This window comes from Lissotriton helveticus, chromosome 2_2 (assembly GCF_964261635.1).
Source record: "Lissotriton helveticus chromosome 2_2, aLisHel1.1, whole genome shotgun sequence".
NCBI lineage: Eukaryota > Metazoa > Chordata > Amphibia > Caudata > Salamandridae > Lissotriton > Lissotriton helveticus.
This window is the reverse complement of record NC_136060.1, coordinates 249,792,857-249,818,786: the sequence shown is the minus strand read 5'-3', so window position 1 is coordinate 249,818,786 and position 25,930 is coordinate 249,792,857. Positions and strand designations below refer to the sequence as shown.

The window sequence follows — 25,930 nt, the reverse complement described above, 5'->3', positions numbered from 1 at the left end:
GTAGAATGTGGAATGCTGTTGCAAAGGTGACGAATCTGGCCACTGGGAGTCGTGCGCTGTTCTGTATTAACCGCTGAAGAATAAAGCCTGTTGTGTCTCGTTCCTGTGTCCGTTCATCACATCAAGTTTACACATAGCATAGCTGAATATGGAGTGGCCCCATCACTTGTACACATTCAGTTGTATTTTTAGGCAACTTAAACGCGTGATGAACCCATAATATATAGTAAACGCAGAACTACAATGCACCGGAATCATGAGTAATACCGCCGAAGGAGGTACACGCAATAAGAATGGTAATTAGCTGCAACAGCAGCTACCAAAGGTCCCCAGCCCTGAAGTCCAATGGGTCAAGCACAGCTAGTGCACGGGATCCCCGCCGTGGCAGGATATCTTTAAATGTTTTATTCCTTTCCCTCAAAGCTGAACGGCAGAACGGGACTTAAGGGAGCCAGTCCTATCCCTTCGTCTGTGCTTAAGTTTTTGCAAGTTTTTTCGTGTGTACAATAGTCCTTTCACTATGTCCATTGCGGATCCTTCCCAGCGATTTATACTTTGGAGCTAAGCAACCCGATCCAAGTCTCGCGGTGCTTCGAAAAAGTTCCCACGCCTTGAGAATGCCCTCTCTCTCTCTCTTGCACTTTGTGCCCGCACGAGCAGGCGCGCATGCGTAGAAGCAAGTGTCTGCCTTTGGCCTGTCGTGTCTCTCTCCCGTCTGAGCGTCTGTCGCTTGGTTTCTCGGGGGAAGGGTAGCATCTCGCGAGACTTGGAGTTTTTGCGAGAGTTTGTTGAAGATGGCGCCTGTTGTGACAGGGTAAGTCTGGGATTCGGGGCTTTGGAGAACGGGGTGGGTTTTGGTAGTGACCGATAGTTGAGACTTTGAATGAGTGGTTTACAGCATTTGCACACCTTGCTCCATACAAATCAACTTTATGCGCAGCTTCGGTTAACGTACAACTCTGGTTAGATCGTAGTCCGTGTCCCGCGGAGAAGTCTCTGGTCGGGCTTTGCTGAAGAGTGCGTCTAGCTGCCTTTTTTCTAACCATGGTTATTCCTTTGTTATTGCTGTCTGTTTCTTCGGATACCTCCCCATCTTTGTGCAATCCAGTGATTCTGGTCCAACACACAGTGTAACTCTCCCATCATATGCGGCTGCCACAGCCTTCTCCTTGCCAAATGGCCCCTCCTCTATCCCTCTTTCTGGTTCCCATCTGCTTCTCTCCCTAGTGGAGTTCCTAATAGCACTGATTTCAGTAAAGCTCACACATGCCCTATTTTCCAGTGAGGGTCCCCCATTCCCCTCTGTCCAATGGGACTCGCCCCTGCTCACACTTCCAACGAGACCATCTCCTCTCGCCTTCAGTGGGGTCTTCCTCTGTTTCTTGCCTTACAGTGGGATCTTTCTGCATGCCTTTTCTTACAGTGGCGTTCCCCTCTGCCGCTGCACCCGTTGGCATCTCCTCTGGTGTTCCTACCTGTGGGAGCTCCCCTTTGGTGCTCATGACCATGGGGGTGCTGTAGTGCTGGTCTTTGCTCAGATAGTACGCTGTGCAAAACAGAACTTTCCTCCCCCTATCTGTCATCTTTAATAGTCAGTGTGTTGGGAGAGGAGTTCTTTTGTGTCGCTCCTTGCTGTGGGGGATGCCCTCCAGCGCTCCTTGGTTCGGGGGTTGACCCTTCCAGCAATCGTCCACAGTTGGACTTTTCCCATTAACCCCCTTAGCACACCAGCTGTCTGGTACCAGGCTTTCCTTGTACCACCCGCCCCTAGCTGTCTACTGCTGGGTTTTTCCAGTTGCAGGAACTTTTCCCGTCACACCGAGCTTGTCGGTTGCTGGGATTTTCCCGTCGCCCAAGCTGTTGGTTGCTTGGCTTTTCCTGTCGCTCGAACTGCTTTTCCCGTCGCCCGAACTGCTTTTCCCTTCGCTCGAGCCATCGGTTGCTGGGCTTCTCCCGTCACTCGAGCCGTCGGTTCCTGGGCTTCTCCAGTCGCTCGAGCCGTCGGTTGCTGGGCTTCTCCCGTCGCTCGAGCCGGCCGTTGCTGGGCTTCTCCCGCCGCTCGAGCCGTCGTTTGCTGGGCTTCTCCCGCCGCTCGAGCCGTCGTTTGCTGGGCTTCTCCCGTCGCTCGAGCCGTCGGTTGCTGGGCTTCACCCGTCGCTCGAGCCGTCGTTTGCTGGGCTTCTCCCGTCGCTCGAGCTGTCGGTTGCTGGGCTTCTCCCGTCGCTCGAGCCGTCGGTTGCTGGGCTTCTCCCGTCGCTCGAGCCGTCGGTTGCTGGGCTTCTCCCGTCGCTCGAGCCGTCGGTTGCTGGGCTTCTCCCGTCGCTCGAGCCGTCGGTTGCTGGGCTTCTCCCGTCGCTCGAGCCGTCGGTTGCTGGGCTTCTCCCGTCGCTTGAGCCGTCGGTTGCTGGGCTTCTCCCGTCGCTTGAGCCGTCGGTTGCTGGGCTTCTCCCGTCGCTCGAGCCGTCGGTTGCTGGGCTTCTCCCGTCGCTCGAGCCGTCGGTTGCTGGGCTTTTCCCGTCGCTCGCTGGGCTTTTCCCGTCGCTCGAGCCGTTGGTTGCTGGGCTTTTCCCGTCGCTCGAGCCGTTGGTTGCTGGGCTTCTCCCGTCGCTCGAGCCGTCGGTTGCTGGGCTTCTCCCGTCGCTCGAGCCGTCGGTTGCTGGGCTTTACCCGTCGCTCGAGCCGTCGGTTGCTGGGCTTTTCCCGTCGCTCGAGCCGTCGGTTGCTGGGCTTTTCCCGTCGCTCGAGCCGTCGGTTGCTGGGCTTTTCCCGTCGCTCGAGCCGTCGGTTGCTGGGCTTTTCCCGTCGCTCGAGCCGTCGGTTGCTGGGCTTTTCCCGTCGCCCTGAACAGTCGGTTGCTGGGCATTTCTCGTCGCCCCGAACAGTCGGTTGCTGGGCATTTCTCGTCGCCCCGTACAGTCGGTTGCTGGGGTTTTCTGGTCGATCCGAGTTGTCAGTTGCTGGGCTTTTCCTGTTGGCCCCCCCAGCTGGTGGCCTCTTCCTGTGGCCTGACCCGCCTGCTGCTGAGCGTTTTCCTTAGTCCCCACCCTCTTGTTGGCAGGCTCACCTTGCTTTTTTCCTCCTCTCCTTTACTACGGTCTTTCCTCTCAAGCCTTCCCCATCTCTACCATCTTCCCCTCAAGCTTTCCCAATCTCAACCAGCCTCCCTCTTTGGACTTCCCCATCACTACCTACGTCCCCTCCTTGTGGCTACCCTGCTGACTGTCACTCTCTGGAGTGCCCTTATAGTCGGTCAGTGGCATGGGCACATCAGTCAGCATTTTTCCAGTTGTCATGACTACATTCCCCCTCGTCCGCCCCTCCATGTAATAGCATACGCTGTTTTGGGTAACTGTCTGACACACTTCCCTGGAACAACGCATATCCTGTATTGCCCCCTATCCTACCAGTCCTTCTTGAACATCCTCCATCATGGGTCACTACTTGCCATCCTGCTTGGAGAAACCCTTGTAGTCGGTCAGCACCTGGTTCTCCATGCTTGGTGCTTTCCCGTTGTCCGTTATAACTGTGCCCCCTCGGCTTGTGGCCTTCCTGCTATTAGTCACCACCTGCTTCCCTTTCGTTGGTCACTGCCTAAACACCTGCTTGGGGCTTGGCTACCACTGGTCACCACCTGTCCTCACTTCTTGGGGTTCAACTGTCCTCTCCTGGCCCTCACCTCCTTTCTTATTTTTATTTATTTATAAAGTTTTCTATAGCGCGAACATGAGAACACCTTATGTCGTGGGTAATTACCTGTCCCAATACTTGGACCTTTCACTTCATCAATAACAGACCAATCGCAGCGTTTGGGCTTCCTGTTGTTGATCGCCCCTTGTCCTCAATTCTTGGGGCATTCCTGTTGTTGGTCACTACCCGGCCCCACTCCTCAGTTTTGGTGCTTTCCTCTCATGATCCTCTTTATGGCTTCCTTGTCACTACCCCTGCCCATATGTAGTTTCCTGCTTTACTTTCAGGGCCTTCTAAAATGACTTGACCCATGCCTAAGTCTCCAAAGTTGCTCCTCCGCCTCCCTCTTCAAGGTATTTGGAGAGGAGCCACATAATGAGGAATAGGAGCCAATACACTCCATCAGTGGCATTCTTTTTCACTCTTATGCATGTATATATGTGTGTATATGGTATTTTTATAGTGCAAGCCCAGCCAAAAGGCAGCATAAACTCAGTGAATAAGAGGAGATGTAGCTGGGTTGTGGATGGTTAATGCATTATGATGTAGTGCTTGTTAAGGAGGTAAGTTTTTTTAACTCGCGCCTACATTGGAACAGCATTGGTGGTGCTGGTGAATGTGGGGATGTTGTTCCAGATCCTGGGTGTTTGAGTGAAAAAGGCCTACTGCCTTGTGTTTTTTCTTTTTGACACTTCTTAGTCTGCTATCCGATGGTGTCCTGGCTGCTCTACTGGTGTGCCAAGGTCCATCAGAGATGGTGAGCTTGTCTGCAAGATAAACCGGGATACTGGCTATGATAGTTGTGTAAAGGAGGCCACTGGATTTGAACATGATGTGGGCTGCCTAGCGGAGACACATGAATTTCAGCTGGATATGGGTGGTATATCATATTTCTTGAGGCCCTGGATGAAACGTGCTGTGGCATATAGGATGCCCCTAAGGGATGCTAGTGTGGCATTTGGTAGACCAGGGGAGCAGGGCATTAGCACCATCCAGACGTGCGATTCTGAGTTTGAATAACGATTCTGTAGTCTTTTTCTGGAAGAAATATTTTGACTTTCTTTTGAAGAGAGAAAGCTCGTACCAGGCAATTTGTGTTTTTTGGCACTGTGTTCCTTGAGGGTGAGGTTGGTTTCCAGTGTGAATCAAAGTGACTTGACATTTGGGGGAAAAATGGGGTTCGAAACTGTAAAGGTTTTGCTCATCTTCTTTGCTTGACTGGTTTGTAACACACTGTACTAGTGAACCATTCCTTTGACAATCCTGACTTTATTCTTTGTACCTAACCAGCGTTCACCCTGCTTTGGTGAGAATTTTGTTTTTCTCATGTGACAATTCAAGTCAATAAACATTACCCCAGCTCATGCTCCTCATGTATTGTCACTGACTAAAGCATTGCCTGATGCCTCTTTCACTCCCAGTTGGTCATAGTGCCTCCAAATACCGGCTGTGCCTTGAAAGGAATATTGTAGCATACCTTTCAAATGTGTCCTTTTAATGAGTGTACCTCCTGCTGAGTTGTCTGGAGATTCGTCTACTACAGCCTTTTTAATGTCATTAAGGGTAATGTTGGTCGCCCAATTTAGGCGAGATGAGATTCCTATTACTTCTCAATAATGGTTATTAGAAATTGTTACATTTTAAATAAATTGCATTTTAGACGTGCCAGGAGATTTCGTATGTCAAGGACTTGCAATTTTTTTTTCATGTGGAATAACAAGATTGCTTTGGAATTGCACTATAAGAAACGTGTCCCTGAGACCTGTATCAGGACATTACTACTTTGCATTTTATTGGGTTTGAGAACATTCTGAACTAGTATGGTGGGGCGGGACATAACGTCTTAGGTGGGTTAATGGTTATTTGAAATCTGTGATCTACACAATGTAGCCAATTGTATGCAGTAGAAGGCGGGGATCAAGGGCAGAGTCTGGTGTTAGGGTGAGGATGGTGGTTGGGAGGGTAGTGATTCTCCTTGTTACAACAGAGGTAGCTTTTAAGGGAAGAAAAGGACTGATTTTGTGTTACTTTATCTGAGGTGTTTTGCTCTCAAGCCAGGTCTCCTGAAGCAGTTCTAGTGCATTTACACAAGGTGTGCAGACATCAGGCTTGTCACGTTTTACTGCTTTTGTTATCCTAAACTCCTATAAGGGCTCAAAGTGTATTTATGTTTTCAGGAGAGTAGTTCAATGTGTTCTGTACTTGCAGTAGTTGAGGGATCACATGGATGCCCATATTTCCATTTGGGATGCAATACCCCTAAAAGTGCAAAACAATGTATATCTTTCCTTTCCTAGGAGGATCATGGCACATACCTTAACAGTTATAGAAGACTTAAGTGATATCAGGTCCCAATTAATTGCCAGGTTAGAGTAGCACATGCCTTAGATTTTTTTCCTCAAACCCATATTTAAAACCGAACAACAGAAAATACCATGTTGCATTCAGACATGTATATCACATAACAGTGTTAATTGGAACAGAGGCACACACATGATTTTAGCTTGCAGGGATGCGTGCATGAATAGATTAGGTAATAAAGTATAACTTGCTTTAATTATCTCCATCGTTTAGCAAAACTGAGTTTTCAGTACACAAGTTTATGTATTCACTGTCCGCTTGAATTTATATATTTTTTATGCACTTTACACAGAAACTGCTAAACTCAGATGTCTTGACTGGGGGTGAATGTATGATTCATTCAGCATTCCATCCATCATTTGTTTGTGTAGCACTTTTCACCCTATGTGGGATGGGTATGCCCAGACGTGGGTCCCTTGCTCACTGTGCCACTGGATTCAAGCTAGCCTGGCTGAAGAAGGGTGACATACCCTGAAATGGGTCCCAGGATGCTTTTTTCCGGTCCAGGGAAGGCCTGGCTTGGCAGTTCGGTCTGGGCTGTTCCCATGAGGCACAGGGTCAAGATTGATTTTGCATATGGCTGGGTCTAAACTGGGGTGGCATGGCAAGCAAAAGAACGATAGATTTAACTCGATCTCTTGACTGGGGCTGAATGTATGATTCATTCAGCATTCCGTCCATCATCTGTTTGCGTAGCACAACTCAGATTATACAGCCAGTGATATGTCTAGTAATAAGTCTAGTGAAATGTCTAGGCCAGGCCACAGCTTTTCTCATTGAGATTTATGACTTTTAGACTTTTTCTTTGTTAGTAGGTGGTAAGCACTAAATGCTATCCGACATTGATAAATCCTTTTTGGCTTTTTTATATACATTTATTGAGTTTTCAAAAGCATTTGAAAACATTAAACCTTTCTTGAAATTTTGCCCAGGCTTTAACCACAGTAAACATTTAATGGAGGAAAACGTAAAGGAGAGGTCACATTCTACATAATGCTGTAAATACATACAACAAATCTCAAGCTCCAGTCTCTTGTTCCTCATACATAGGTGAAGGCAATGAGTCTCAAAAGTCAGCTAAGAAAAGGATCCCAAATCTCCTAGAATATATGGAACTCAATTTGATCTTCTGTTCCTAGCTTGCCATAGACAGCAATTATATCGTCCATTCCTTATGGGTCGATGCATCCATTTTTTCCATTGACTAAGTATACTCAACTTAGCCAGAGCTAGAGCAGTGTCCAGCCATCTTTTTTTTACGATTACTCATATCCGCTATATTCTGGGAGTGGCTCAAAAGTGCCGGTTCCATTGAGGGTGTAAGATTGGTCATTCTTATTTGTAATGGGGCTCCATATCTTTTACTGGTAAGGTTTATTATTTGTCTAGTGCCATACAGTGTGTACCATATTGTGATGTAAACAGTCCAGATTAATGCAGTTTTTAGAGATCTGAGCCAGTCTTGAAAGATTAAAAAAAAAAATGAACTGAATAAGTGCCTCCCTTAAACGAGAGTTGTACTCCAGTTCTACTCATTCCTCATCTGTGTGGGATTTTTTAAGTTTCCCCTGCCATTTATATTTAGGAATGTTCTTGGTAGGTTTTGAATGCAGTTTTATGACGATGAGTTCATATAATCCTGAAATCAGTTTTTATAGTGGCCTAATTTAATTAGGTGATACTGTAAAGGGAATGGCATTAAGTTCCAAGATGCGTTACCTAGGTTTGTTGTTATGCAATGCCTTAGGTGCAGATATATCCAGAATTGAGTCTTAACCAAATGAAACTCTTGTGACAACTCTGACAAAAAACATACTTTAACAATTTATAAGAGTCTGGTCAAGAGTCTGAATGACCTTTTGAGCCAGTCAGATAGGCTTACTGGCACCTTATCCATTGTTATCTCACCATTAATCCTGAGTTCTTAGTAGTTTTATTCAATCTTTATCTGTGTAGGGTTTTTGAAGTCTCCCTTGCCATGTATAGTTAATGTTCTCAGCAAATTTTGAATACAGTTTTGTGGTCATGACTTTGTATAATAGTTTTACTAAGTGGCTTATTTAATCATTAAAGGGGTTGGTAGTAAGCCCCAGGATGTAGTATCTGTTTTTGTGACAAAACAATGCCTTCATTGCAGATATTTCCAAAATTGAGTCTTAACCAATGGACCTCTTGTGACAAGTATGTGAAAGACTTACGGTGATCATTAATGAGGATCTGGTCAAAAGTCTGAATTCCCTTATTGGCCGAGTGAGTCCAGCACATTGGCACCTTATCCATTGTTATCTATATATTTTTCCAAATAGGCACGGTGCACAAATTCTTGTGTGCCTAATAGAATAGTGGCACATAGATTGTGCCCAGCTTGCCACTCTGATAACATGTTTATCAGAATATGAGTATGTGGGTACTTCGTTCGCTTGAGTTGTGTGTAAATTACTTGGTTTCCCTCATTGACTTTTGTAAGATGTTTTCTAGTAGAATCCAATCTGGCATTTTTAGATTTCGTATTTAAATGATATGCCATTTGGGAGTGAAGATGTGCTTAATAATAAGGGCTTCCAGTTTTATCATATTTATTTTTATTTTTTCATTTGTGCATGTAATTATCCATATTTACAAAGTCAAGGTGGGTAGGAGTGGTCCCAGAATGGGAAATTACTGCACAATCTATGAATAATAAGAGTCAAAGCAAATCAGTCCGTGTGGATAAATACGTTTCACTTGCAATTTGGCTAGGGTACTACTGTAGCTCAATACACTTACTACCAGATGTGCTACTTCGGAAACATCGCGCCAATCGGTGGGTCCAGTACATTAGTAATAGATCAGACATGACTCAAACTGGGGAAAGCAGATCTCCAATTTCACATCTTTCCTCAGCTCTCACGCTATATGGAGATAGTTACCCCAATTTTCCCAATGTATTAGTATTAGAATAGGGCGAATTTATTTCTGCTCTTTCACTTCTAACAGAACCAACTTATGGTCTTCTTTCTAAATGGGTTGGTCTTGGATCTTTTCACTTTCTGTACTTCTTTGTCAATTTCTATGAAAAAACAGTTGGCCACATGAGGGTTGTTGGAATTTCTCACCAATTATTGTCAAAAAGTTGTATAAATACTTTTATCTGTGAAAACAAACAATATATATGATATTTACTTTCCAGCACTGAAAGTCTGAGTAGACGGAACACGTGTTGGCAAATGGCAGATTCCTTGCTGGCAGTACCAAAAATAGAATAAATCGACATATTGAAATATTTTGACTGTCTGGGACTCTGTATACTTTGTGTTAAGTTATCATTGGCCTTCTCTGAATTATTGTTGCAGAAATCAAGCCAGAAGACATAATTTATGTTGGTTATATCTATCCAGTTGAATTTGGATTATTGGAATTACTGAAGGGAGTGCTGAAAATGGCTCCATGTTTGTATTGAATTATCCATATTTGTTTTTGCGCCATCTTATCAGTAGTTCTCCATATTTATTTTGTGGTTTATGAATAAATGACAATGTCACTTGTATATTTTCAGATTTATTTAACTTAGAAACTTACTCCTACCTCGATGCCTGTCTGGTTTTATTTAGGCAGCTAAATATAATACAAACAATATACTGATGTGAACATTTTAGCATTGAAGCACAAACATATGTTGAGTTATGCAGTTATTTAAGGAACTCTCATCTCATCTTTAACTCCCCATTCTGTCAATCTGCACACCTATCGTCCTGGAATTCATGAATAACAACATAGAGAGTTACGCAAAAGATGCCCAATTTTCTGCTTTGTAAAGATAAATATAGTGGGGAAAGACATTCTTTTAAAATACTGATAAAAAATCAGTGAAAACTGAAAGCTTGGTCCTTAATTTTAATTAGTCCCTATATTGGTAGTCTCAGTTCTCTTGAGTAGATGCAAACATAAGGTTTTGACATTTCAACTCTGGGAGGGAATGAGTCCTATATATAGTCTTTTATCAGCTTGTCTATGATGTCCAAGTTATGGGTGAGGATCTTAATTGGTAGCATTTTAAAGACGTAATTAAAACCTGGGACACCACCATTTCATAGTTTGAAGTTATCATTTCTCCTATTTGACAAAGTTCAATTTCATTTGGCCAGTTAGACCTGCTATGTTTTTATTCCCCATTGTCCATTTATCTTTGCTGTACTTTAGTTGTTGTGTCCGTTTGAAAGGCAAACTAGCCAAGAAGTTTTTGGAGGCAACTGAGGTCATAGACATAGCTTCACTTTTAGTCCAATTGGGTTTATATCAGGAACAGGTCGAAAATTTGAATCCTGTCTCATTAGTGCTGTCAGTTATGCCTCTGGTAAACTAAGTGTGAGTGGAATGTTGTCTGCATACATTAGCTTGTGTTCTCCTGCTGCCTTCTGGAAGCCCTCAATCTCTCCAAAGGATCTAATTGCTATTGCCAAGGGTTATAGGGCCAAGAAAAAGTGGTGGCTACAGGGGGGCATCCTTGTCTGGAGCCATGACTAATCTTAACCTTGGTGATGAAGCTGTCACCCAGGCCACATCGTCTCGAGAGTCACCATAACCTCTTTATCATGTCGTACCTACCTCAGCAAATGGAGCAGATTTCTCATGATTTCATGAGGAACGGTTGGGTGCAACCCCCATTTATTGTTTATGTATGAGCAGAGATATAACTTTACTTGGTCTCAGGCTAATATTTTTGTCAGTATCTTCATGTCACATTTGGGAAGTCATATCTGCCTGTTGTTAGCCTAGTCAATGGATTTTGTTTCTATCTTAGGTGGGGGGTATATCTAAGCCCTATTGAATTCAGGTGTAATTAAATCTTTCACAGTAGCCTCTCTAAATGCTGCTTCTAGTAAAAGTATTAGTTTATAAATATATCTATTTATAAAATTCAGGGGGGAAGCCATCTTCACCTGGTGTTTTCCCTCCTTCTTGACCTTAGCTTAATGACTTCCTGAAGTGAACACTCAGACAGGTGAGTGGAGAAGCACTGCAGTTTATTTGTTGTACACCCCCTAAAGCTTCCAGAAAGAATGGCCAGTGATAACCGACCATTCAAAAAGCAACATTCAATGAAAGAACATAATCCATTACAATGGCTGTGCGCAAGCACAGAATTATTACTACACCATCTCCTTCCTTTATAATGGAAAGTAAAGAACCTAAAAATGACAACGTACAAAACATCGGGGGCAGGGTTGAGAACATAGGAAGACTGAAGAGAAAATTAATGTGATATCCAGAAGAGAAGAAAACATAGAAAACAAGCATTTACAATGCAATGGTTTCGCCTTTGGAAAAGTTAGAGCTATTGGCATTGTAAATGACAAAATTTGTATTTATGTGTTGGTTTTGAAAACAGATAAATAAATGGCATTGTCATTTACATTGCCATTAGCTTAATCTCTCGCAAATGTGAGACCTATTGTACCCTATGGACGAGCTCAGCAGACAGCAATTACTACCACACACACACACCCAGAGCCACACACACACACCCAGAGCCACACACACACACACACACCCAGAGCCAACCACACACACACACCCAGAGCCAGCCACACACACACACCCAGAGCCAGCCACACACACACACACAGAGACACACACACACACACACCCAGAGCCACACACACACCCAGAGCCACACACAGCCAGAGCCATACACACACACACACACACACCCACAGCCACACACACACACACACACACACAGAGCCACACACACAGCCACACACACACAGAGAGCCACACACACACACACAGAGCCACACACACCCAGAGCCACACACACCCAGAGCCACACACACCACACCCAGAGCCACACACACCCAGAGCCACACACACCCAGAGCCACACACACCCAGAGCCACACACACCCAGAGCCACACACACACACCCAGAGCCACACACACACACCCAGAGCCACACACACACACCCAGAGCCACACACCCAGAGCCACACACACACCCAGAGCCACACACACCCACCCACCCAGAGCCACACACACCCACCCACCCAGAGCCACACACACCCACCCAGAGCCACACACAAACTCAGGAGAGCAAGCACAGCGAGGGGGCAGGGAAGCAAGCACAGCAAGGGGGCAGGGAAGCAAGCACAGAGAGGGCGCAGGGAAGCAGCACAGCCAGGTGGCAGGGAAGCAAGCACAGCCAGGTTGCAGGGGAGCAAGCACAGCCAGGGGAAGGGGAACCAAGGGGCGGGGAAGCAAGCACAGCCAGGGGGCAGGGAAGCAAGCACAGCCAGGGGGCAGGGAAGCAAGCACAGCCAGGGGGCAGGGAAGCAAGCACAGCCAGGGGGCAGGGAAGCAAGCACGTGCAGGGAAGCAAGCACAGCCAGGGGGCAGGGAAGCAAGCACAGCCAGGGGTCAGGGAAGCAAGCACAGCCAGGGGGCAGGGAAGCAAGCACAGCCAGGGGGCAGGGAAGCAAGCACAGCCAGGGGGCAGGGAAGCAAGCACAGCCAGGGGGCAGGGAAGCAAGCACAGCCATGTTTCCAGTGCTTGGCTATTCTGAACAAACCATTGGTATCCGGCCTGCCACTCAAACGAAAACAACTCCCAGAATACCTTAAATAGCTAAATGAAACCTCAGAAGTAGAAACATTATGTCCTGACTACACGAGAGAGGCTGCAATTGTAACTGCGAGGGACAAATACCACTGAACTGGGAAGAAGACGGCGTACAACTATAGTGGAGGAATAACAACCTCGTACACTACTGCATACCACTGTGCTTTGGATCCAGGAACACCACAGGCCCAGGTTTGGACGCTACTTCAGAAATGCCACAGCACAGAAAGAATAACATTACCTAATGTACTTGTGTAATGTAGTTGGTGCTCATGTAAAGCACTCCAATACCTACTTTCGCGTTATTTAAAACTGCCCATAAATAGAAGCGGGGTTGAAGTCCTGGCAACGTGTTACAAATGCAGTTCATTAAAAATTGTTTTTTCTTGTTATTGAGGCCGCAGAAACAGCCAGCCTCGAGGAGCAGCTTCAAGCATGGGGAGTAACTGTGACGGCGAGTAAGCTGTTTTCTGGGCTAGTTCTTTAGATGCTTACCGTGCCGCGGGGACGGGGCTTCATGATAGGAGAATAAAGACTCTGCAATGGACAGAGGCTGGTAATCTATAAGAGCGGCATGCGTGGCATTGTGATAGGAGTTAGCCACGAGGTGAGACATACCCTCCTATCTGAAATGAAAGAAGAGGTAAAATGACCGTGCCTCCAGGAATGAAGAGAGAGATGTAGGCAGACCTTGCTACCTCTAATGAAGGAAGAGAGACCCTGCTACCTCTAATGAAGGAAGAGAGACCCTGCTACCTCTAATGAAGGAAGAGAGACCCTGCTACCTCTAATGAAGGGAGAGGGAGACAGACACCGCTACCACTACCCCTCACGATAGAAGAGAGAGGCAGGCATCACTTATGAAGGAGGTGGAATGCAGAATCTTTTACAGCATACGAAAACGAAGGAGGGCGATGAAGACCCTGCTATTAATAAGGAAGGAATTGGGGACCCACCCCACTAATGTTAACCTGCAATACCGGTCAGTAATTACATATTCATCTTCTGCAGGTCATAACATTGAGCCCTGCAAGGCCAACTCCGATCCCTATGCTTCGGAGGTGGGTACAATGAGCACCATTGAATTGGGCAGTAGTAACACCTGTTGTTTACAGCATCTAGAAACAACAGCCTTGAAACTCTATGTAAGAAGTTATCATTGCTAATAAAAGATGAGGAGGGCCTTCTACCACTGACACAAGAACAGGAAACAGGAAAATAAAAAAAACTGAAAACTGACCCACTGACTATTGGGCAGGATGCAGGCCACACTACACTACAGAATTAATAAAAATCATCACAAAATGACATATTATAGTACATATCCTGCAATCTGACGTTATCATACATTACCGGCTCATTCGGCAATTCGATTAAAACTAATAACCATAAAATGCATCAAAGTAAATAAAAAAACTGCATTTGTCCTAATCCTCAGAGAACCATACAGGTTACTTCAAAGTGATGAGTGTTGGTAAACATTGTAAGCGTAAAAATTCATCAGCGTTAAAAAATTATATATGTCAAACTGCCATGTGAAAACATTCCACAATACGACTATGTAGAATCCATCAAGATTAAAAATCAAACTGCATTTATCTTAGCGCACAAAAAAAACATACAGGTTGCTTCAAGGTGCCAGGTGCGTGTAAGCATTATATACGTAGGAATTCATCAGTTAAAAAATACGTCAATGTGTCACGTGGTCCAATACAATGTATGACCTTAATTTGGAAAAACCTATGACCTATTCCGGCAGAGAGACAAATATCTTTTCGGAAAAGGGCATAATGCAATATCCTGAAAAAGTACCTAAACCCGATCAAACATGAAAGAAAAGTATATAAAGAAATGTAAAACGTATTACAGGAAGAAAAAAAAAACATTATTTCACTGTAGTTGAAACTTTGCATAACAACTGATCAGCAGGGTTATGGCTCCTATTATCTGAACATGGAAGTACTGTGGCATTGTCATACTATATGCATTATTAGTCACTGTACTGTGTTTGTATTAGAATCTTTGACCCATTGGTGGGTGCTCATGAACATCTGGGCAATCGGTTGCTGGATGCCTGTGAGCTGGCCTCTTTCTCTAGATCCTTGTATTGGACTAAAGTTTGTTATTTATTAAAAAGATCGTTTTTCCAGCGTGATCTTCGAATTTATTAAATGATCCATGCAACAGAGAGTTAATGAAGATAAGGGGTGGACACCTATCCATGAAGGAAAGGAGGGCTGGCACAGTGAATCAAGTCATGACTTGTTAGGAAAGTGGGTCACTAGTCAATCGAGGATCAATGCATCAATGCAGCCTCTACAGAAGTCTTTCCTGCTTCCTATCATGCATGCTGTACATACTTTCTTCCCCTCTTTGTTGCACCCCCTGAAATCCCATCTCGCACCCCCTGTGGGTGCGGGCACCCCATGTTGGGAACCAGGGGGTGCAGACCCCCCATGTTGGGAACACCTGATCCGGACACCCCCGTGTCTGCACCATCCTGCGCGCGGCGCAGTCTCTTGCCTTCATCCTTCAGAGGGGGTGCACTGAAGGAGGGGGGAGGGGCTCTTCCCAAACATCTCCTTAGGGCCCATGAATGGCACAAAAACGTTCGGCGACTTTGTTGCAGAGCTGTGAGTGCGTTTCTCCTCCTCCCTTCCTGTCTCTGCAGACTGAACGCTGCCCCCCTCCGAGGGCCTGTCCCGAGCCCCCCTCGGGTCACACTCTACCGGCCGGCCCCACCTCCCTCCATGGCAGCCCCGTGCCGCCCCCTCCCGGCCCCACCTCCCTCCGTGACCTATTTCCAGAGCCGGTGTGAGGTGATGGGCGCCTGTTGTTTCCTGTCTGTGCGTCTGTCTGGAAGTCCCATCCCACGCTGTGTTTCCGCGCCGAGCTGAGAAGCGAGGTGTCCTGTTCCAGCGCTGTGCGAGTCCCTGGGGGGTGGGCGCGCAGCCAGCCATGGTTGCCCCCCTGGAGGTCCTCACACCGGTCCTGTTGGTCCCCGATCGCAAGGGTTTGTTTTCTCACTCGCAGACTAGTTGGTACACGTCACGACTAAAGGCATCACCACGTATTTGTGCCTACTTAGTGGGAAGTGTAAGATATACCAGGAAAGGCACGGAGAGCGGGAGGGGGGTCGGGAACGGCCACACACTGACAGCGGGAGGGTGAGGGGCGGGAACAGACACACACACACGGACAAAGCAACAAACAAAAAAACAAAACACTCACCTGGACATCTTCCGGCAGATCTCTTGCTTCCTGCTCTCCACTCCTCCTCCCGATGACGCGGCGGAGGCTCGGCTGGCTGGGCCAATCCCAGCGCGGCCCTGGCTGGAGGCGGACGGCTGCTTCCTTCGGCTGGCCGGCCTGAGGAGAGGGAGGGAGGGGCTATCGAGCGACTTTGTCACGAGTAACTACTGCATAGAGAGAGAAGGGCCTTAAAAGTCAACAAAGAGCAAGCTGCTGCATAGCAAACTGTGGACAACTCATGCCCTTGCCACCATGAGTGCAAAATGAGTTGCCACGGATATTCGAGAAAATGCATGTTCACCTACACGGATTCAGACGACATTGTTAGCCATGGTGGTGACGAGTATTTTAAACACGGGCCATCCGCTTACCGAAGGGAGAGAGTATCAATCAAAGTGCACAGCGGGGGGGGGGGGGGGGGGCGGGAAAGGAACGGAGAGCGGGAGGGGGTCGGGAAAGTAACGGACACAGAGAAAGGACGAGGGAAGGCAAGATTTAAAAACAACAACAAACCCAGAAGAAAAAAAACCCGAAACTCCGCCCACAGCCCAATGACGATGCAAAAAGGGTGGATAGCGGAACGCCCAGGGAAAAAATGGAGGGAACGCCCACGAATCTGGTCTGTGAATGACAGACAGATCTCTGTTCCAATGGCTAGCCTCCATTTATGGAGCTAGCCAATGGGACAGGGGGGCGTTTTCCATTCTCCTTACTGGAAATCAAGAGATTTCTCTGGAGGCGGAGCTAAGAGCTCCGCCCTCCAGCGAAACCTAATAATAAAGGATCAGGTACAAAGATAGTATAAAACTATTCTTAGACACTTACCAACCATTACTATTGGACGGTATAACTCTACTACCAATTTTGCGTGTCTCTACCTTTCGTTCTGAAGGTACCCTGACAAGAACATTCCAGTCCCCATATCTGGGCCCCCTGTAATTTAACTTCTAAAACATCAGTCATCTGATCGGATGTGTGTAGCTGAGTTTGTAAGGCGGCCAGTTCTTCTCAGATCGATTAGAGCTCTATTAGTTTCTGCAGTGAGTTGCACTTAATAGTTAGCTATTTCAAAATGTTTTCCAGAGTTACACTTGTCATTGTTGCATTTTTAGTGGGTACGCTATGCTTGGAATTAGTCAGTGCTTCTAGGAGATGGCTATGGCACCTGACATTGATAGCGTGCAGTCAAGGAGTACGTACATCTCCTTCCATAAGTAACCAAGGATCCACAGGGAGGAGTCTTTCACAGGTGTAGCCATAGACAAAATCCTAAGAAATTTTACCGTGACAGGTCAGGTTAAGTTTTTGAGAGAAATTCGATGTATGACCAATGAGGCTACATACGTAGCTAAGTGGATCCACATGATCTAGCTTCAATCATGAGCTCAAACGTGGTTATTACGGGGTTGAATTTACAAGCTGCATTTAGTTTTCAACATTAGATGGTGGGCTTGCCCCAGACAGTGTTAATGGGGAAAGCATTATGGCCACCGCCACACAGTTAACCCACGTCATTTGCTTGCGGCGATCCTATGATGAAGGTTCTCGGTGTGCCTGCAGACTTGGGTCCTTGGTTGTTCAGGCCATAAGTGCCCACTGGGAGTGCTGTCCAGCTCCTTGTTTGTCAGTGCTCGCCTTCTGACAAATTCTCCTCCCTGCTGAGGAGCTATGATGTATCACAGGCAGCTTATGAGGAAGGTGTCCCCAGAGGCACCAGCTCCTCCCTGTTCGCTGCACACAAGAGAAAGTCTTTTGCCATTTTTGCAACAAAGTCTTTAAGCATAAATTTAGCTAGTGCCATTATCATGAGCTGCAAAATAACAAAAGCCTTTATCACTCCAGTCACAGCATTATAGCTTTGGTTTGGTAAAATACTAAGCAGTCCTAGTATGTAGTTAGTTGGGGTTTGCAGTGGTGGACTAAATTAGAGTCCTCCTGTGGTTTGCAGTGTGTGGCAGATTTTTTTCAATTATTCCATCATTGTTGACTGTAGGTTGTGCTTGAACGAGCAATTATTGTTTAGAGTTCTATATCAGGGTTATTGGATAGTGTTATTGTGGAAGCAGCTATATTTTCACATCTCTTCTGAACTGCTTTGAATCTTGGTGGGTATTAAGTTTCAAAGCTTGATGGCTTGCACTAAGAAAGTGATGCCTTCAGTGGATTTCTTAAAGAAAGGTAATGCTGTGATCATCCATGGTACAAACCTAGACTCAGTGTTTCTATTTTGTTTGTGTTGCTTGAATCTAATTTATATGTATGGTCGTTTTCGTTGGTAGGATCTGTAGACAAGGCAAAGTGCCTTAAACTCTGCTTGTCTAGTTACGCGTAGCCAGTTAAGTGTTTGCGGGTATCATGCATTTTCTGGGGTGAAGGCAGACAAGGCGCCTTGCAGCAGTGTTTTGGGTTAGTTGGTTATTGAATCTGATGAAACCGGGGTGCTCCCAGGTATACGTTGGCATTATTGAGCTTGAAATTTACAAACGGGAGTATAGATTGTAGCTTTTGTTAGTATCCAGGAATATAAATCAGCATTTTTTTCTTTGTGAAGGACATGCTGTTTGTGAACTTACTGACGTGGTGTCAAGGATAGGTGTGAATCCACGGCTGTCCCATGGATTCTTACCTCTCTTAATGTACTTAGAAGGCATTCAGATTCTTGGGCCATAAGATTGCAGGCTTGTGTTTGTGCCTTTGTCCACTGGACATGATTGGTGTCTTCGCGCTGTTGGTGGACTAAATTAGAGTCCTCCTGTGGTTTGCAGTTTGTGGCAGATTTTTTTCAATTATTCCATCATTGTTGACTGTAGATTGTGCTTGAACGAGCAATTATTGTTTAGAGTTCTATCTCAGGGTTATTGGATAGTGTTATTGTGGAAGCAGCTATATTTTCACATCTCTTCTCATCATCCATGCACTTAAAGCATGAAGGAAGTTGTAAAGGTTTGATTTGTAGTGGTCTTCTGGGCCCTCCATCTTTAGATTGCAAAGCTGAAACAGGTGAGGTTAAATGATCTAGTCTGGTCTGGTAAAATAGTAGGTAGTTGAATAAGAAAGTGATATGATGGACACTTGAGGGATGTCATAATCTTGAGTCTGAGGGTCGATGCGAATGGTGATGGGTACACCAAACTTTGTCTGTCTTTGAGGTATGCTTCAGTTAATTTTAGAGCTTTTTCAGGTATTTCAAGATGGAGGCTTAGAGTGAGTGGTGAGCTGATTGTTATTTGGTCTAGTTTTTCTGTTTTCAGCATTGGTGGTTGTTGCCATCTTTAAAGAGTTGTTGTTAAGTAAGTTGATCCTGAATGTAATGATGTTGTTATTGCTACATATTACAGACAACATGGCCTGTTAGAAGGAAGTGGGGGCAAAAATGACATTCAGTGGGTGTCTGGCAGAATGAGTTCGTCCAGACAATTTGTTGGGGGTTGAAGACGTCTAGATCAGTTATGATGGCTGGCTTCTTCTCGTCTTACCAGATATTGAGGTTTCAGAAGAGTCTTGCTCAATGTATCTAGTAAGACATTTTTAAAGTTTGCATTGCTGTGTGATAGTCTGTCTAGTAAGAGGAAGGAACAACCGAAACTTGGAGTTGGGTGACATCCTACCAGCAAACTTGAACTGCTGAATTGCTCTGGTTTTGTGTGAGTGAAACCTGAGCCTAACTGTAACATCTCTGTAACCTTTGTTTTTTTTCAGTGAAGTTCTACGTTTTTTAGGTCTCGCCGAGGCAGCGCATGCGCTGCAGTGCGAGAAATTTAGTGTGTGGGTTTTCAAAGTACTGCCTCAGGCTTTTGGTGGCCTAGCGCTTGTGTTCACGCGCGCAGCTGCCATGTGGGTTTTTGTCAAGGCTCATTAAGCCTTGCATGCCTCAATGAGCTTTCACTTTCATGCTTGTTGAACCTGTATGCGTGTTTGGGTCGGCCATTTCACTAATAATACTGTTATGTAGCTCTTTGTACCACACTTGGCCATTTACTGTTTTGACGGTAAATAACAAGCGTTACAATTATCCTGTCGAATTGTACTCCATTTGCCGACCTCAGAAAGATGGACGGCTCAGACGAGCGCCTGATTTTCGCCACCAGATTTCAGTCGATGACATGAAGCGATCACTCCTTGGGCCATAGTCCTATGGCAATTTCAAGTTTGTCTAATTTCTGACCCCAGGTGTCCTTCCGTCGTGCTGTTGAGTGTTGCGTCATCTGATTCTGTGCCTAGGAGCAGTGCTTCACTGCGTTTTATTGCCCTGAAGGCTTTTGTCTGCGTGCAGTGTTGAATGTAGTGCCAGTGCATGGATGAGTCGTACCCGGGCTCCTCATGGGTTCCACACGTCAGTGATGGTGGCAGGCCTGTCTAGAAAAATGGTTAATTATTGTCATGTAAATATGCCGTGAATTTACGTGAGGTACTTCCTGCAAAGTGCTGACAAGACAAAATTATTTGCACAATAAAACATCTTATGACCTTGTCAGTGTGGCTCAGTAGATCTAAAAATGATGCTCAGTACCGTTGCATCCATCGGAGGAATCTGCGTTTGACATTATTGTCATAATTTCAGATCTTGCGGGTCCCCTCGGCCTATCCTCCTTCCGAGGTTGATAAAATGAGTATCATTGAGTTGATCAGCAATAAACATATGTTCTGCTATGCAGCGCCAAGGTACCCTTGTGGGTGAAAGGGCGCTTTACAAAAGCACGTTGTGTGTGTGTGTGTGTTTTTCTGATGTCTAACCAAACACATTGCAAATGAGGCAGGAATGGCATGCTTTGGTATGTAAGTCTCTATATCCACATGACATACAAGGACTGCACACCTAAGTCATGCACTGTCAGTAGCGCTAAGAGCCCCAAGGGCCTAACTGGAATCTCAAAGCTACCCTGGGAAATATTTTTACTTCAGGGACATATTGCACCAACGATGAGGTCGATCCTCTTCAAGGGGGCAAATCTGGAACATTTGGACTTTTTAACGGGGTTTCTTGGCTCAATTAACAGCACGGGTGTCCAAATATATTGATTAAAATTGCTAGCTGTCAGAAGTTGTTCTGAATACCCCGTCCCCTGCACCTGAAATAGGCTCTTCTGCGCAATGGGGCAGTGCAGTTTCCCCTAAGCTGCCTCTTCCATATTACCCCCTCCCTCGTTGGCCTCGGCTCGCTTTATGATTACCCAGGTGCCTTTTTTATTGATTTTTTTTCTTCAGTGAAAATAAATATTGCAGGCCTGTGGCACTGGTTAGTGGTAAAGGTGCGGGGTTTATCGTATCCACTTGTGTCATATTTTTCATTTGTATTCTCGGTGGCGGATGTGGTTTCACACTGCGGACACAAACACCCCTCATGCGCAGGATCTGGTGTACCAGCGGAGGAGGCCGCCTCCCACTGGAGTGACGTGAAAGGCTGACTAGTTTGGGCAGGTTGTATGAAATGATGAAAATCCATTTTTCAGTCTGCCAGTACAAAATTGGTTTCGTAACTCTGAACCAGGTAAACTGGTTCCTACCTAACCGAGGGCTGCCCGGCAGAAGTGGTTCCTCCGCGGACCTCCCTCTTAAGCAGGAGAGTGCTTCCAGTTACCCAGTATGCACTCTTATGGCGTCTGTCGTTGCTTTCCTTTGAAGGTTGTTCATGAGTAGCAAGGGTTATTGGGTCACCTCGGAGAATGTCCCTACCACCAGAACAATGTGCGTGTTGCTTTGCCTCACGATTATTGCTTAGGGGCACTGTACCCATTACTTTTAATTCATAATTAAGGCCCACAGTTTTCCGATTTTACTGATTTGTATAGATAAGTACAAACAGAAAACAATCTATTTTCCTGTCTGTATTTATTTTTAAATATGGCAAAATACAGGAAATATGTTGTCAGCTGGATGATTATTGCTGCTGTCTATCATGTTGCTAGGTCAATAGCTGTGCAGAATGACAGGCAGGGAAGTTAAACAAGCATTGGCATAGCCAATAAGTCTAGCTTTTCGGACCTTATACGTTTTTTGCCATGCAACAGTTGATGTCATTGCACCAAGGATATTGTGCTGCATAACTAAATATTTATATGGTCCCAAAGCGAGACCTATTGGCTAAGCCAATGCTTGTTATAATTCAATTTCTTAACTGTAATGTCCCTGTAACCTTTGTTTTTTTAAAGTAAATTTCTAAGATTTTTTAAATGCTAATTCCGAACTATGACGTCTTGGTAATCCCCCCCCACCCCGCCCACCCCAGCAGTGCGCTGAGAGGCGCATTTGCAGAGTGGTAGAGAAAGGGGGCGTGGCCTCCGACCATATCTCAGCATTCCGACTGTGTGGGGATTACTGGAAGTAACAGGTCTTGTTGGCCCCTAGGACTCTCAGCAGACACGGGGACTTCATCTCCCAACCAGCAGCGTGCCAGAAAGCATGTTTTGCAGAGTAGTGGAGAAAGAGTTTCTTTCAGGAAGAGGGGCTTGGTGGCCCCTATTCCCAGGACTGTTTTTGGACCAGGTACCTCATCCCCCAGGGCATGCCCTTTTTTATATTAAAAAAATAAAAAGTAAGGGTGGGGGCCGCACAGCCGACAGATGCCCCCAGGGACCCCATTCCCTGGGGCTCAGCCTTTTAAATTTTTCTTTTTGATAATTGCTAATTGAAATGGAGGGGGACCGAGCGCCCCCCTTTCCAGGGACATTTTCTTTTAATTCTTTTTTAAAAACAAGGAGGCCCCGGGGACCCAAACAACTACCTCCCGGGCCAGGCCTTAATATATTATTTCAAACTGCCCCACCCCGCTCCCCAGGCTAATAGCAGCTCCTGCGTCCCCAAGTCCAGCGGCCAGGCATCTTCCTTGGGGACCGTGGGGGGCCTCCAGGCCCCGGAACTCCCTGCTGGCTTCCAGCCACCTGCGGGAGCTGGCTTTGCATTTGGACATGCCGCTTCCTCTGTCCAGAAGCAATTCTGATCCGCTTTGTGGAAACAAGCGTATTTTTAATGCTCTTACTTCCAAGAAGCGAAGCAGTGTTTGCTATGGCTTCCCGCCAAGCCATAGGAAACTGCAATGTTCCGGGGGTGGGAACCCCAGGACATTGCTGGAGCCAGCCCTAGGGTCATGTAGGGCTCCACGAGGTGGGACTGCGCGACACTCCCTCCCTCCATTAAGTAAGCCCCGGGGAGGTGGTGTTCCCACAGGCCGGGTGTCCGAGATGGACCCTCTTCATTATTTCATTGTAGACCCGGGAAGGTGTCGGTCCCCTGGGCAGCGGGTGTGCCGAGCAGGCCTCCTACATTTTTTTTTTTTGAGTGACCCGGGTCCACGTGGTTCAGGAAAGGCCTAGCCCCATGAACCACCCCCCCTCTCCTTGGGGCTTTAGAACAAAAGGTGCAAGTCTTTTTTTTTTTTTTGCTGCTAATTCACAATTATCGCAATTTTGCAGCCATTTTTTTAAAGAACTTTTTTTTTGCCGGGATTCCCATGGCTTGCGGCTCAGGATATTCCTACCCTACCCTGTTTTCTTTATTTTCACTTTTCTTTGGGGGACTCTGTGAAGCGGAGTCCCAGATGGCTGCCACACTTCCTGGTTGAAGTGTTGGTAGCCAATCAGAGCAGTGCATTTCCCTGCATGAGCTTGTCTTTTTTCACGAAGGCTTCGCAACCAGAGATATATCTATCTTTTTCTTAAATTTCCCCAAAAAAGTAGTGAACGGATATACTCCACATAACAAAATGCACAATCTGCGAAACATCTACTTTTCTGCCAAATTTGGTGTAATTCCGTCCAGCCCGAACGGCTGTATGTTCGATAACGCTTTTGTATAGGAGTTAACATTACAAATGCACCTTTATTTCCTGCCCCTATTTCTCAGTCCTCACTGCATGGATCACCCTCAAACTTTCCATGACACACTCAACCTATTTTGACACTTTTTTGGAAACTTTCATAAAGATTGGTCAAACCCTGCCAAAGTTATAGGCATGTCAAAAATGCTTTTTCTATGGAAGCTAGGTTCCAAGTATAGCTACCTACTGGCAACAGCCAGATGGATGGATGGATGGACGGATGGATATATATATATATATATATCACCTCGTTTTCTCCTCCTTCAAGGTAAGAAGTTGAGCCGCATACACAACACCGATGCTGTAAGCATTTTATTTTGAGCAGTAATGGGCAGTGGTCCTGACGCGTTTCGTTCAGTCTATGAACTTTCTCAAAGGTCAGCCCAGGCAAGCAGGAACTGTTCGCGAGCCACAGAGGATGTTTATTTAAATCATTGCCGGCCCTCTAGTGGACACCCATAGTGTGATGTTCGCCAGGCATGATGGACTTTGTAGTCCCGCATTTCCAGTTCATTTGTAAAAAACCCTTCCAATGGGTTATGCCGGTATTTTGTAACTGTCTCACTGGAATGCTGAAGTTTCCAGAGGTGTTGCTCCTACCGTTTGAGGCCGCAAGGAACCACCCCAAACTATTATATATTATATATATATATATATAATATATATATATATATATATATATATTTTTTATTTGTTTCGCAAAGACGTCACAATAGTCGGATGTCCCCGCAATGGTATACGGGGTCGTGCTAGCGCTCATGGTTTCGTCGGAAATATCAAGCGTGTTTAAAAAAAAATAAAATTGGGACTGATAACTTGGCACTAACACACCTATTTCTCAAACATGAGGTTAGAGTATCTCCACCCTGACCCCTTATGTTAGCTTTTACACACATTTTCAGCCCCAAGAACTGTTCCAGAACAAAAAAAATGGTGGCCCAACTTTCTGTTCAGATTGCGCCGAGCCATTCAAAGCATTGCCGATGGCGTGCGCATCCACAATTAATCTCGGAATGTTTGCAAAATATCCGCAGCTAGAGATATCACTATAATTTCTCAAAAACGACTGGACGGATTTGGACCAAATAACAAAAAGCACAATCTGCGTAGCAACATCTACCTTTCTGCCAAATTTGGTGTAATTATGTCCAGCGGTTTGGACTGTAGGTACGACAACGTGTTCCTATGGGAATTAACATTACAAACGCACCCTTTTTTCAATCCCCTATTTCTCAATCCCCACTGCACGAGTCGCCCACAAACGTTCCTTGACACACAGAACCTATTTTGACACTTTTTTTGCGGAAAATTTCATGAAGATCGGTCAAACAACACCAAAGTTGTACACATGTCAAAATAATGTTTTTCCTATGGAAAGTAGGTCCTAACTATAAGTACATACTGGTTATCTATATATATAGATCTATCTATCCAGTACGTAGTTATAGTTGGGACCTATTTTCCATAGGAAAAGCGGTTTTTGGTTTGCCAATATCTTTGGCGCCGTTTGACGAATGTTTGCAAAATTTTCAAAACGAATGTTGCACTCCCGTCTACTCCTGTCTTGAAAGTTTCGGCGTGATTCGTTCAGCGGCGGCCCAAAAAAAAGGGGTGTCCCAAAATGCGTTTTCTCCATGTTAATTTCCATAGGAAACTTTTGTCATGGCTACAGCCCACACTGCTGAACGGAATTACACCAAATTTGGCAAAGAGGTAGCTCTTTGCCCACTGTGCACTCTTTGCTTAAAGGGTGTAAACCCACACCGCCCCTGGAACCGCCACCACCCTGGGGCTTTTCTTAAAAAATGCACGAAGGGCTCCTGCCTCCACCACGGTGCCCCGGGGACCTCCACCTCCCCGGGGCATTCTGGAATTATGAGAAGGGCTGGTCTTGCGGGCCTACCCAAGCTCTGGGGATGGCCACCTCCCCAGGGCTTAAATATCATTAAAGACAATGTGTTGGGGGCTCCTGCCCCTCTCCACACTGCCACGGGGACCACCTCCTCCCTGGGCAAACTTTAATTACGGACGGGTGTCCGTTGCGAACTCCCGGCCACGGAGACCACCACCTCCCCGGGGCTTTAATCATGATGGGAGGAGGGTCCCCTCCATGGCCCTGGGGACCGCCACCACCAGGGCCGGCTCCAGCAATGCCGCGGGATGCCCACCTCTGGGACATTGCAGTTTGCTATGACAAGGCGGGAGCACAGATCCCGTACT

At 46.0% G+C, this 25,930-nt stretch overlaps 1 protein-coding gene across 1 annotated transcript in view; it reads left to right on the top strand.

Annotated features, from left to right (window-relative positions):
• The first annotated feature begins 675 nt into the window (after window positions 1-675).
• The window catches only part of RBPJ (recombination signal binding protein for immunoglobulin kappa J region), a 308,921-nt gene continuing 283,666 nt past the window's right edge, over window positions 676-25,930 (top strand). The window contains exon 1 of the mRNA XM_078678369.1: window positions 676-814. Within this exon, the coding sequence (XP_078534495.1) occupies window positions 795-814 (20 nt within the window). The 5' untranslated portion in view covers window positions 676-794. The remainder of the gene's footprint in view (window positions 815-25,930) is intronic.